Source organism: Streptopelia decaocto, assembly GCF_964273445.1.
Source record: "Streptopelia decaocto genome assembly, chromosome: 4".
Classification (NCBI taxonomy): Eukaryota; Metazoa; Chordata; class Aves; order Columbiformes; family Columbidae; genus Streptopelia; species Streptopelia decaocto.
Genome location: NC_138658.1, coordinates 46,715,519 through 46,728,988, shown reverse-complemented (window position 1 = coordinate 46,728,988; position 13,470 = coordinate 46,715,519). Strand labels below are relative to the sequence as shown.

The window sequence follows — 13,470 nt, the reverse complement described above, 5'->3', positions numbered from 1 at the left end:
TTCTTTTGGGCAGAACCACGACCTCTGGCAACCACAGGAAGGTTCTGAGATATGTTGACAGCGTGTCTTCAGATCAGAAATGCTGGTTTTGACATGTACAATTAACATTCATGTGTACTTGTTAACAATGGCCACTTGCATCTTGGGTATTTAATTGCAAAGCTTTGTATGTGCCAGAACCATAAACCAAATGCCTGCAGAAGTGAAGTGTGGGGATCCAGGCACATGGCAACTCGCAGCTCCAGTGCAAACGGCAGCAGATCCAAACCACACAAACAGTAGCACCAGCTGAAGGAAAGGACTACAAAAGCTGCCTCAGTATCCCCAAGAAATCTACTTCATATTTTCAGTAAGAGTAGCCAAGAGACAAGCCTTTACAGTTGTGCAATATATCCTTACAAAATTTAGTTTCTTATTCTAGTTAAAATCCAATTTATCATCCAATTCAGTATTTATGGCTAAAATGCTTACACAAAAGCATTCTTCAACATACATTTCCCTAAAAGTTACCATTAACCATAGCTCTAAGAAGATAAAACATAATGGATTTTTTTTTTAATCTCAAATTATTTTGAATCAACATTTATCTTCATAAAATTGTCTAAGTCACTCACTGGTCTAGTCATGATGTACAAAAAGCCATTAGACTGTCTGACATTTCGAAACCAAGGTCACTAGGACAGTAAACTGGCAGCATTCTAGTAGATATGGGGGATGTGAAAAGGGGATAATTACCAGAAAACACCAAGTATTTAGCATGGTGTTATGTCACAGCAAGTAACATGATTCCTCTAACTTTATATTTCACACCGCAAGATCTATTGTGTATGTTTCGTTGATCAGTAAGTCTACTGTAGACACAAAGACTCATTTCCTCCTCCATATAACATTTTTTTGAAAAGTGTTATCCATACTTAAGTCATGGTTTTGGCAGATTGTCATTATTGGAAATTCTAGCCAAACATGCTTTCAAATTTATCACCAAGCTTCTCTTGGTGTTTCTCCTATAATGAGACTAACGGTATAAGACGTTAAGCCACGTTGCATATTTTTGTTCTTGGGCAAGTTGAAATGAGGCAGGTACACCAAAAAACCCCATACTTTAAGCTACACTTAAGCGGGTATGGTTAAATACATCCATGAAGCATTCAGGTGTCTGCCAGGAAGTAAATTCCTATTCTCTACTGCTGCAAATGCTACAGTGTCAGCATGTAGACAAGTGTTTGGCTTGTGGCAAGTTAGGCTCAGCCTCAGATAATTGATATAATAGAAATGCCTACCTCCTATTAAGTATTTTTAAGGTCCATCAAAACCTGAAAACCAAATCACATTCACTTCATACACCTGTAAAACAACAGCCTCTTTTAATCCCAACCGCCAACGCATTTTAGAGTTAATTTATTAATAAAAAAACAGCACAAAGGTATTTTGAAGAATATCTTGTTTCTCAATTGCAATGCAGCACGTGTTGAGCAGAGAGAGAGGTTGGGCACTTGCCTGGCTGTACAGGACACGCAGAAGCCTCCCCAGCCCACTGAAACAGGCTGACAAACGGCAATTTTCAAAGGGCTCAGGCTGAGTCAGCGCTGCACCTGCTGCTGGGTTGCAGGACTGAGCTGGACAACGTCCAGCATGGTTGCAAAGAGGCTCCGAAACAATTTTGAGTGCAATTAATTTAGAAGAGTAGTTTTGTACCTCTGAAGATATATGCAGCTGTTGCAATTTCTACTTATGTAATTAAACAGGTAACTAGAAATAATTTACATACCGGTGTGCATCTTAAGGGAAACAAGTGACAAGCAGGACATCCATATCTGCTCCAAGTTCCCAAAACATTCAAACCACAACATTTAGTCTTTGTGGCTGAAGATTTTAAGGAAACCCAAGTTCAAAACCTGAGTGTTAATGAATTTGAACTCCTTTGGAAAAATCCATCCCCAAACACACCAGCACTGCCAACCCTCACTCACATTTCCAGCTACTGAGAAGAGAAAGCAGCGACTGGTAACCATCCGCCCCATGGTCCGCATGGCCACACCGTCACTGCCAAAGGCAGGTTCTGGGATCAAAATGCACATTTAAATCACTAAACAAAAAGGTATTTTGGTAGAACGGGTTACAAGGAATAACCCAGAAAAAACAGACAATTTGACAGCAAGCCAATTTGGTTTTGCAAGGTCAATCATGGAGCTTGGGATTGTGCACAATTAAACTTCAAAGCAAGAAACAGAGGAGCCCAAACTGTGCAGGGTAGAAGCTGCAGGAGGCTTCATATCCCTCTCAAACGTGGCAACATGCAGGGCACAGGCTGCCCCGAGCTGGGCACATCTGGTTCCTCTTCCTAGACTGCCCATTCCCAAACTGCAAACCAATACACACCAAAACCAAAGCAGCTGGGACTCCATGGAATATGTACACATGTTCATGTGACCAAAATAAGATTCAATTCAAACTGTACTTAACTTTCTGAGCAGACCTGTGCCTAGGTCACACTGTGAATCAAAATTGACAGTACTTAGTCTGAATAGCCTATGGAAATCCCAAGTTCAGCTGTATCCATTTAACAGTGGCAACAGAAAGCTGATTAGCAGGTGTGTATTTAAATAGATTATTTTCAGCTAAAGTTACCATTGCAAGCGTGCTTTTCTCACACCTTGTCAACAAATGAGGTCTGGCTAGATTTTTATTTTTTAAGAACCCAAACGTTTTAAAGCTAGATAAAATTGAAGACCTGTGTCATTTTTAATTTCTGTGATTAAATCTACTCCCTTTACATGCTGAGGAGAGAATTACAGACAAGCTAGGCGTGTGACGTGGTTAAGACAAAGGAGCTGCACGAAGATAAATGCTTCACTGAAGCCACAGTCTGGAAACCTTACAAAGGAAAGCGAGCCCCAGGCTGCCGTTCAGATGCTCCTGCAGCGCTGACCCAGTCAGACCAACTCTATGGGGGGAATGACTGACGTCCCGATCCAGCAGCATGCCGGCTGACAGCTCTGCGCACTCAGGCATCACACATCCATCAAGCTCAGTTGCAGTTGACTCTTTTTCTAGTATCAACCTACTGAATAACATTCTTGCAACAGGAATCCCACATACGAGCTCAGCAGGTTGTCAAAGCAGGAAGGTGACAAGCTTGTGAGAAGCTCATTTAAGAGTAAGGCACCCTTACAAAGAACTAAGCTTTCACAAAAAAAAAAAAAAAGGAAACAAAAAAACCCCCACAAAACAAAACACCAAAAGAGGTAACGGGCAAAAGTGCTGGCTAGCTTTTGGTCTGCCTATCTAAGCTGAATTTTCCCCTTCCTTGTAAGTAACAAACATAGCACCTAGGTTGATAAATAGAAAAAACAAAACAAAACAAAAAGATGCAAGCACATGGAAGAATAGATACTTTCTTACTCAGATGGGAATCCTTCTGAAGTCATTTTCATGATCAGGTAAGCAAATGGGTTTGCCCAGAAAGCCACAGGTATGTACATAAAAATAAATCTAGTTTATCATGTTTGTAAGACAACTTTGCAGGAGTGCAAGAAGCCCATTTCCGCAGTAAGACTCACTTTAGGGTGACCGAAGTACCGGCTGCAGCTGATGGGGGACGCAACCCCCCACCATGCTCTTCCAAAGCTGGGACCTGCCTGAAACAACTGCAGAACTGCAATCCAGGTGCTTCATCAGCAGAAAGATGCAGCTTGACAGATGCCAGAGCACCAAGCTCTAGAAAAGCCCCAGCTTTTCAGTACTAAGCTTCCAAGAAAGAAAACACTACCCATTTCCGCACTGTTATTGGTACTCTTGTCTATCTGTTCAGTCTGCAAGGCTTTCTCTGCTTGTGGGACTCCCCATTCACACATTTGCAATTTCATGCAGCACCAAATAAAACTCCCAGAAAGCTGCATCTGAGTATAACCCTTTAAATTGGACAAGAGTAACAGTGACAAGTGGCAAAGCTGTGCTCTGTTGCTTCAGCCGGGGGACACACAGGGAGACCCTTCCCTCCCCACCACACTTCCAACTCTGAGTAGTTGCCAGGGAATGCCCGCCCTATTAATCAGTGCTAAAAAATAAATCTGAACATTAAATGGACCATCTGCATGTAACAAGACCTACATTCACACTCATGTTTGGCTGACACGATACTAAACTTCCAAAGCATGTCAAAATAAGTATTTCAAACTTTTCAGTAATAAGTGACGTATCTGAAACTGCACCACATGTGTTGCTTCTGCTTTCGAAGTTTTTTTTTTCTTTTTTAAAGGAGCTTCATCATAACAGAAGTGTGCTTTTATAAAATGCTACCTTTACTTTTGAGTACTATCATTCTCAATACAATGATTTTTTGCACTCCACAAGATGATTCTGCTCTGAGTTCAAATAAATCGAATGAAGTTACCATTAAATGTGGTTAAATCAAGCTTCAAAGCTGGCAAAAACAGCCCCTGCACATTATAGCTCAGTTTCACATTATAGCAGTCCACTAGGATGAGTTCAAAGATTTAATCTCATTAGCCTGATGGCATTTCCTTCTGTTAATTTTACACTCATTCACCTACAAGCCACTGAGGCAAAAATACAGATTTTGTGTAGTATATTTTATAGATTTATTGTTTTGCCAGCAAACCTCTAGAAGAACGCGTTCAAATACATCAGGGATCAAAGATACACACTGTCAGCCATCCTCCCATTTTTAAGAAAGTGAGTGCTTTGGTCACCAGGCACGTGTTTTGCAAGGAGGCCCCGCTAAGCGCAGCCTGATCAGTGCCAGGAATTCCGTGAACCTGGGGTCACGCCGTCAGTGCTCCAGAGAAAATGCAGCGACTGAAGCATCTGAGCAGAATTCAGTCAGGGAAGTAAATGACTGCCATTACAACACCAGGGCATCTGTCTTTCTGCAGATCTGTTTTGCCGCATGTCTGTTCTCATGAAGAATAGAAAAAATAAATTCTTACCTAGCTCTCCTCGAAGGTTAACTAGTTCTTGAGATAACTCTTTACGCTGTTTTAGTGCTTCCTCCCTCTGCAGAGGAAAGAAAAAAAAAACAACCCAAACATTTGGTTACTAGTGATCTGAGCAGGGCACCTTCCAATAATTAACTTACATGTGTTCTGTAGGAAAACAAGAGGCAAGAGCAAGCAGCCAAGATATGAATCATTTAGGATAACAGTTCTGCTGTTACTAAATACACAGATGTTCTTCTGTTGTTAAGGAAGTTATGGTTTTAAACAAAGAATAGCTTTTTCCAGGATAACACTGCAATCAAACCCCTACTTTGCAGCAATTAATTATATATTTTATGATGGGCGTAGCAACGTAAGCCTCCAGAACAAATCAACTGATAGCTGTCAAGGGCACAATAGTAGGGCACATACACAAAAGAGGCATGCATTAAATATTTGTCTTAAGCTTACTCAAACACGAAACCAAAAACTTTGCTAAATGCTCAGCCTTCCATGAAGGAAAGGCACAGCTCTGTTCAAAGTTGAATCCAAACCACCCCACTGTTTGCAGTTCTTAAAATTAAGATAGATGATGTTTCTTACACTGAGAAAATCGTCACCAATCTGTGCTCAAAACAAGCAGAATCACCCATCTCCCTGCCCTGCCGAGGAGCTGCTCCTTGGCAAGGGGAGGCGGCCGGCCAGGCCCCTCTTCCCCCAGACCCCTACCCCAGGGAGGAGCGAGGCACAGCGCTCCACGCCTGGGACACCAGCACCTCACACCCACAGCATGGAGGTGACAGGGTCCAGGCTTCCCACTGCCAAGCCACCTTCACCTTGCTCACGGCCAAGCTCCGGTACAGCCCACCGTCGCAGGAAAAGCACTGCGAGACAAATCCAAATTACCCTTGCTGCAGCACACTGGGAATAAAGGCAGAGTTTGCTGCTGGAACAGCCCATCTTCCAGCCCCGGCAGCCCCCCAGCACTCATGGGCGAAGTCCAGATTTCGGCACCACCAACCAGCCGGGCTGGTCGGGCCGCGGCTGAGCGGCCAGGCTGGACCTTGCCTCCCCAGGTTATCCGGCTTCCGCGCCGATCGCTCCCGACAGCGGCAGATACTGCAGCTTCTGCAATTGGCACAAGCAGCCAGCGATTACTTAAAGCCACAGCCCTTCTTTTATGAAAGGCGAGCCCCAGACATTAGACCGATCGATCTCCGCTTGCTCAAACAGCAGCCGGGACCACGAAAGAGAACGCTGCCCTTCGCTGCAGATAATGGAGCTTATTTTTAGCCGTTTTGAGCTTGCTATACGCTGCTTTCACACTTAATTTGTTGATGCAAAAATAAGCCACAGGAGGCCTGGGCTGAATGGGAGAGCCACAGATAACAACAGCTTTGCTGCTGTCAATGCCCAGGGTTGTGCTCATTGCCCCTACACAAGCAAGGAGCTTGAAATTCATTTTGCATGCTTTTCCTTCAGCTGGGATACATTAGAGAAAAAATAATAACGCACTGGCCCAAAAATCTCTTAGACTTTTTCCATTAGCTGCTACACAGGTGACCAGGGTAGGGGAGTTCACACACTGGCAGGGCCACACCTGCACCTGGTTTTTCCCAGGGAACACCTCACCCTTACCGCAGGTTCCCCGTTCACCCCCGGTCACTCTCACCACAGCCTGACCCCAGGCTAACGTCAGCACTCGCTCACCACGTCCCCCCCGTTAGGAGTGACCTGTTCCAGAGATGGGCAATACTCACTGCATGACTGCAGAACAAGTAAAGCAGTAAAATACACCCTCCTTCAGAAAAAAACAGAGGGAATAAATACCCAGAAATGTCATGTGTTAATGTTGGACACAAGACTAATCAAAAGAGTGATTTTTATACTAAGCACTTGCATCTGCTGCAAGTTATAGGAAATTATTCCGCAGCTGAAAAGGCTGTTTAGAAGAAAGGTCAGCATTTCCCATACAAGGTCAAAAATACAAATATTTCTAGTAAAGATCCCCTTTTAACTACTATAGTTTAAGCAGTCTTAACAGTTATCTGAACACTGACACACTGGTAGGGGTATTAAGTAGCTGTGTTGCAGTTTTACATTAAACACTTAGAAGTTTTTTACAGTGACAGTGGGCCGAGATGGAGCACCATGCCTCGCCCTCCACCGTGAATTCTCAGGAGAGCAGGAAGCTCGGTTATGGAACGGACTTGCCCAGCTCTTCACTGCTCAGGAAGGAGAAATGAGTCATCTTGCTCCTGTTCAGCACCAGCTCTGGCTACGGACACAACATCTGATGATGCAAACGTGAGTGCTGCAGCGAGTTATGTGAGCTGCACCCCAGCACGCTGGCGCACGACCATGTGGTGGACTTGCAAGCAAGTTAACTACCAAAGCACTTTTATTTTTATGCTGAGGGCACCTGATGGGATTTTCCAAAGCTTTTACAGTAACCATGTCCATTACTAAATTAGTGTACAAACACACTCAGGGGACTTCTTTTAACGTCCTCCCCTTATTGGTGTGCATATGCATTCTTTACTCTAATTTTCCAAAAATCATCCTTGACACTGACTTCTTCCAACCCACTCTGTCAGAAAAGCATCTCAAATTTTTCCCCTCTCAGCCTAGTGGCTGGACCACGCAGCAGACCCTTTGGAAACACTAACGTTTTTGCTTAGTGTTTCTAAAGGCCTACTTTATGGTCCACATATTTCGTATTTGTTTTTAGTTAGAGGAATTTGATGAGAAAAGGGCATATGAGATCAGAATACATTAAGGACTGACAGAGGCTGAAACTAGAAACCCAGAATAAAATAGAATAACACTGCCTTGCTAGTGTTGATTGCTGTGGTGGTTTTCGTTTTGGGTTTTTTCCTAATGTTTCTTGCTTTGGTTAAGCAGCCACATTAAGCAGTCAGACTGACTAGCAGTTAATTTACCACACTTTTAAGTTCTGAGAGAACCAAAGCTCCAGGTACAGGAGTCTCCCCAGGAAAACTTCCAAGACCTGAAATCTAAGTGCAGTGAAATACCAAAGAGAACATGAATAATCCAGTAAGGGCCACCGTCAGTATTTAAAGACATGTATACACATGCTTTAGGCTTGAATATCAAGCAACCTTTTAGTTTATGCTTTACAAGATTCCAGTTGAAAAATCAATATCAGAACTTGAAAGAGCAGACCCAAGTGGGATCAACCAATTTTGGCATCACTCATTTATCCAGATAAATCTGGCAACAGGGATTGTTCTCAGCTGTCAGACTCAAGGAGGGTCTTCATACCAATTTAAAGCTGTTTCTGGCACAATATATGAGTTTATGACAAGATCATGTAGGATGACTGGGAACCTATTTTTCTCATTTCTAGAGAATCTATTGTAGATGCACAAGGAATCCAGTCAAGCTTTAGACAGAACACTCCCGCCACCATAAATGTGGAAGCTGTAGGAAAGGACAAGAACAGAATTTGGGGATAAAATCTTTGCCACTGGCAATATCAGGGAGGTATAGCTCTGCTATCGGATGCTACAAAAAAAAATTCTCTGCATAAAGAAGGAGACTTGGGCATTTCTTGTTCTGTGAAAGATTAGGCAGTTAAAAATCCTTCATGTTTTGAAAATTTGACAAGTGAGTTCAGAGGGATGTGTGCCCTGCAGCAAGGACACTTGGGAAGGTGAGGTATACCTCACTACAACTGGATGGAAAAAGAAGAGGTCCAAGGTAGGGGGTTGGAGAACATGACAGTTTCAAGATGACAAAAATGACCAAGTCAGGAATGGAATAAATTACACAATTTCTCACTTACGTTTGTTCTACTGGCAGTTACACAGCCCAGTTACAGGCTTAAGAGTATTTGTCCTGGCAACCAGCTATTTTTGCTAGAGCTTGAGATTCAAACAGGCCAGCCTTAGGATCATTTTAGACACAAATGAGGGTGAAAATGCATGAATATCTGAACAGTTTCCATTGCACTGCTTTAAAAGCAGGAATCTCTACAAAACTGCACAACCAAGAATGAACAAAAAAGGTATTTATACCAAGCATGCAAGTAACCAACCTTCCTGGCTACGTACCTATCCCAATTCTTCACATAAGTAAGACACAAGATGCCTCCAAGAGCTCAGGTCAAGCTGGAACGGGTGCGTATTCCTGAAGCATCCCACAGCTCCTTTGCAGACCCCAAACCCAGGAGCAGGTAAGTTTTATGGGAAACTGGAAATTCTTATTTCCTTGAGAAGATGTGCAACATTTCAGGTTTCACAGCACAGGGCTGCTGGCCAGGTGAGGTGGCCCTGTTGTGGGAGCCACATGTTCTGACTGCAAGTCAAGGCTTTGGGAGCCACAGTCTGAAAAGCCCTATTCACCTTTTCCAAGTTTTTCCTCCATGTTGAAAACAACAAGTCCTTCAACAGCTACTTGATGTAAAACAGCAAACCACAGCAGAAATGGGGTTTTGAGTACCCGTGTCTAAATAAGCTAATGCCACCCATCTGGTAGTAATTATCCACACATCGCAGTTCACATTTTAAACAACCATATTCCTTCTGGAAACAAAATGTGTACTCTTCTGGAACTATACTAAAGAAAGAAAAATTCACAAGAACCAATACTGAAAAGTTTGCATTTATTTACCAAAAATATGGAGGGCTAGTTTGTTCTTTTTCCAATTTCAAGCAGCTATGTCACACCCATATTCATGTGGTAAGCTCCCTACCACAGTTGCCTAGTTTATCTCATGCAACATCTCCAGGAGCTTCGAGCACTTCAAACTTCTTAGCAAGCTTCTGTCATTTAACAAAACCCACGCAATTTTTTATTCTCAGATTAATGTTTCCAGATCTTCCTCGAAATTGTACTTGTGTGAAACCTTGTATCTTCTATCCATTAACAGCTTTAGAAGAAGCATTATGCATTGCTCAAACCAAAAACCACAAAGCACTAACACATCACAAAGAAACAGACACAACCCACTTCTAGGTCCTGAAATACCTCAGGGAATCAGGTTGTGTCATGGGACTTTACCCCTGACACAAACATATAGCAACCATACTGCAACATTCCCCTCTTAATGCTGGGATGTGTCATGGTCCCTGCCCTGAGAAGGTGAAGAGAGGCCCAGGTGATGCTGGTACCAAGCACTTGGCAGCTCCGAGTCGCAGGCAAATGGCAGCACCTGCACCCATCACAGGCAGGACTGGCAGGTGGAAACGTCTCTTATCTGGAAGGCTGTAGATCAGCCTTTGAGTCTTATCAGCAATACACTTCATAAACAAGCCATTGCAAGGTTCAAAACTTAAAGGCCAAGAACATTAAGTGCTAAACATGAAAACATTACAATGCTTTTTTTAAAAAGCATTTTATTAGACCAGACTAAATAAAATTTGTTCAGAGGGCATAAAACTGAAATTCATCAGCGCAGCCGAGAACGGAAGCACTTAAATGTGTTTTACTGTCATGTACAGGGACAAATCAATTTTACTCTGGGAAAGGAAAGCCTGATTTTTGAAAGCCATTTGCTGTCACACCACAAGTACTTACTCCTAAAATCAAACTTAGAGAGAAATAATGAGCATCTTAAAAAAATAATAATAAATTATGGTTATTTGCAAGCACTTCTGCAACATGTGTGCTTAGATCTTACAGGAGATGAACTTTGTATGGAAGAAAAGATCATCATTTCAGTATTTTTCTAATACTGGTACAGTCTCAGTTGTCAATAGATCTCAACATAGGATGAGTCTTTCTCATTCGAGGAGATACTCCTCTTATGGACAAAGCATTAGAAACTGGAGCCTACTCCATCCTTGTGCCACACCAGTTATGAAACAATGAGCTTCACCATTGGCTGTAATGTAGAAACTGAGTCACATCTTTGCATTAACTTCAGCCACTCGTGTCATCAGCTGTAGCCTGGAGGTAATTATGAAGGGATAACAAAAGGGCCATTCATATCCGCTTTTCAGTATGACATTTACTCTGATTATTTTGGTCCTTTTACTACAGTATTTCTACCAGTCCCTGTTCCTTCTTTGCCAGCAAAACCCGATCCTCTAAATAATCTTCTAATTAGAAGTCAGCAATTTTAGAAGAGAATTTTTTTTAAATGCACCTGTGCCCCACCACACTTAAAAAAACCCCCTTGAAATGTCATTTCCCTCATATCACTCATATGCAAGAGCAAGCTAAAGAAATGAGCCAAGGAAGCAGCACAACAAACAGGATTTACACCCTCTGCTCCATGTATATTTTTGAAAGGAGCAGCAGACTGTTGCTGCAATAAAGCGAAAATGTCATTAACTATCTCGAAACAATAAACATACAGTGAAATGGCTGCTTCCAAATTACTCTTGGCCTTATTAATGTTACACATTGCCTTCTTACCAAATGAAACAAGCCATCAGTATTCACCTTGACTTATTACTTCAAACAGAATTCAATTAAGCTTCAGATTACAACACTTACATGATTAGCTGATAGAGACTCACTGTAGTTTCTAGTATTTTACTTCTCTTATTTGCCAGGTACATTTATGGAGAACCAGATGTTTATTCCCTAATGTTTAGTGTGTGAAACTCTAAAGCAGAGAACCAGCCAGACAAGATTCCTATGAGTCACTTGATGTTTAACAGGGATCTTATATACTTACGGGCTCTTTGTGCTTTTACAAGCTTTACACGGGATCTTATGCTCATATGGGATCCTTGTTTTCCCATTCAGAAGTGATGTCCACCCTCATGCAATAGCTTTACAAAGTTAGGTCCAGATGTAGTAGTATGAGCTATTTAACGCTACTCTCTGTAACGGCCTGTTCTCCACAGGGTTTCTGAATTCCAATATTAGTTTTCACTCATCACACAGAATGACTCCTTCCTTCCCTGTAACAACTCAGATCTCATTTAAAAAAATATTATCTTATTTAAGCAAATTACTTATTTCTCAGTATTTTCTAAAGTTTTTTGTCTCAGTTCATCTCAGCTGAGTATGTCACAAAATCTCCATCAGATACCATGACAAGTTATACTGTCACAACTTAAGTTCTCACATCTATAAAATTATAATTATCTTTATAAAGTCCTTTGAAATGTTAGAATAGGAGATCCTATGTTTGAGCACAATATTAAAGTATTTTCTGTCATTCCATTTTTAAGGCTGCTTAGAATTTCATCTGAAAATGCAATACAAAAGAGGGAAATGAGAAGCAAAGATGTTATTTTCTTTCTTGCACTAACTGCTCCCTTTAGTTTTTATTTTTTATTAGATATGCCTAGTTTGCTATTGTCATTAATTCCACATCTCCCTGAAGAAAAATAGGAGAAATAGCAAGGTAGTAATGAGAATCAACTTCTTCACAGAAAGAAACTGGTTGCTTGAAACACCAAGTTTGCTGCAGTCAAAAGTGTCTTTTCTCAAAACACCTTTTGCTAGAAGTAGCTACAGGACAGGGCTCCTGATTCTCTCCACCTGTAACCCATCCTGAATACCCAGGTGTACCAAATAAATTGCTTAATTGAGGCACCTTATAAAAAGTTTTTCAACCAGAGCTTAGTTTCACAGTAATTACTGCATTAAAATTCTTTTCTGGATGTCAAAGCTCACGAATCTTCAACCTGTTGCCAAAAATATGCTTGCCCATCAGCAACTGCATGTTACAGGGACTTTGAGAATCATTTGAGACTTGTTTTCCAAGACCTACCCCTCAGATGCAAACTCCTAGAGCCTGGGTTTACTTTACAGGGGGAAGCTGTTGTGTTCTTACTCAAATACTCTCCTTTACTGAACACAAAATATTTGAATTCCTCAAATGCAAGTTATCTTTTGACTTGTGTTGTGACTTTTTTTTTAATCTAAAGCAACAGAGAAACCTAAACTAAATATCCTCATACTTTCTTGTAAAAAGTTATGTCCATATTTTTGGAAGTCAGATTTGAAGAACCAAAATACACTTTGGATTAAAATCTTAATGAGAACCAGTGAAGTTTGACATTAGCTTCTAGAAAATCAAAACTATAAATTTAACTCACAGACAGCCGTTCTAAACAATAGTCCTGCCAGTATATTTTGGATTTATAGGCCAAAAATGTGACTGCCCCAAAACTACTCCTTTTAGTATAAATGGTTTTGGGTTTAGTCATGCAATGTATACTTCTGCTCTTTGAGCTAGATACACATTTCTCATTTGATAAATACAAACATTTTTCTGCTGAATTTCCACAAAAGCCAGGACAATTTTTTCTGATACATGTGTCTGTATATTCTAAGATGGAAAAAAACTGCCAAGAAGTTCCTAAGAAAACTAGTATCTCTACTCTTACAGTCATCCACATGTCAGGAAATGCCACATATAGTAGCTCATATATAAATACTTACGGTTAATTCCTATTTCTACCTAGAAATACTGAAGCCTGTTTCAGCCACACAATTTCCAGCGCATTCCTTATGTTACTTCCTGTGTCACATCCACAATTAGTGGTATCCACATCCCATAGCCAAGTTACTGTAGCCTCTCAAATGGCACTTCCCTCTATGAAGG

At 41.4% G+C, this 13,470-nt stretch overlaps 1 protein-coding gene across 7 annotated transcripts in view; it reads right to left on the bottom strand.

Moving 5' to 3' along the window:
* MTUS1 (microtubule associated scaffold protein 1) overlaps positions 1 to 13,470 on the bottom strand; it is a 120,551-nt gene that overhangs the window by 10,713 nt on the left and 96,368 nt on the right. For all 7 annotated transcript variants that reach the window (XM_082050403.1, XM_082050405.1, XM_082050406.1 and 4 more), the window contains one exon: positions 4,950 to 5,016. In XM_082050403.1, the coding sequence (XP_081906529.1) occupies positions 4,950 to 5,016 (67 nt within the window). The remainder of the gene's footprint in view (positions 1 to 4,949; positions 5,017 to 13,470) is intronic.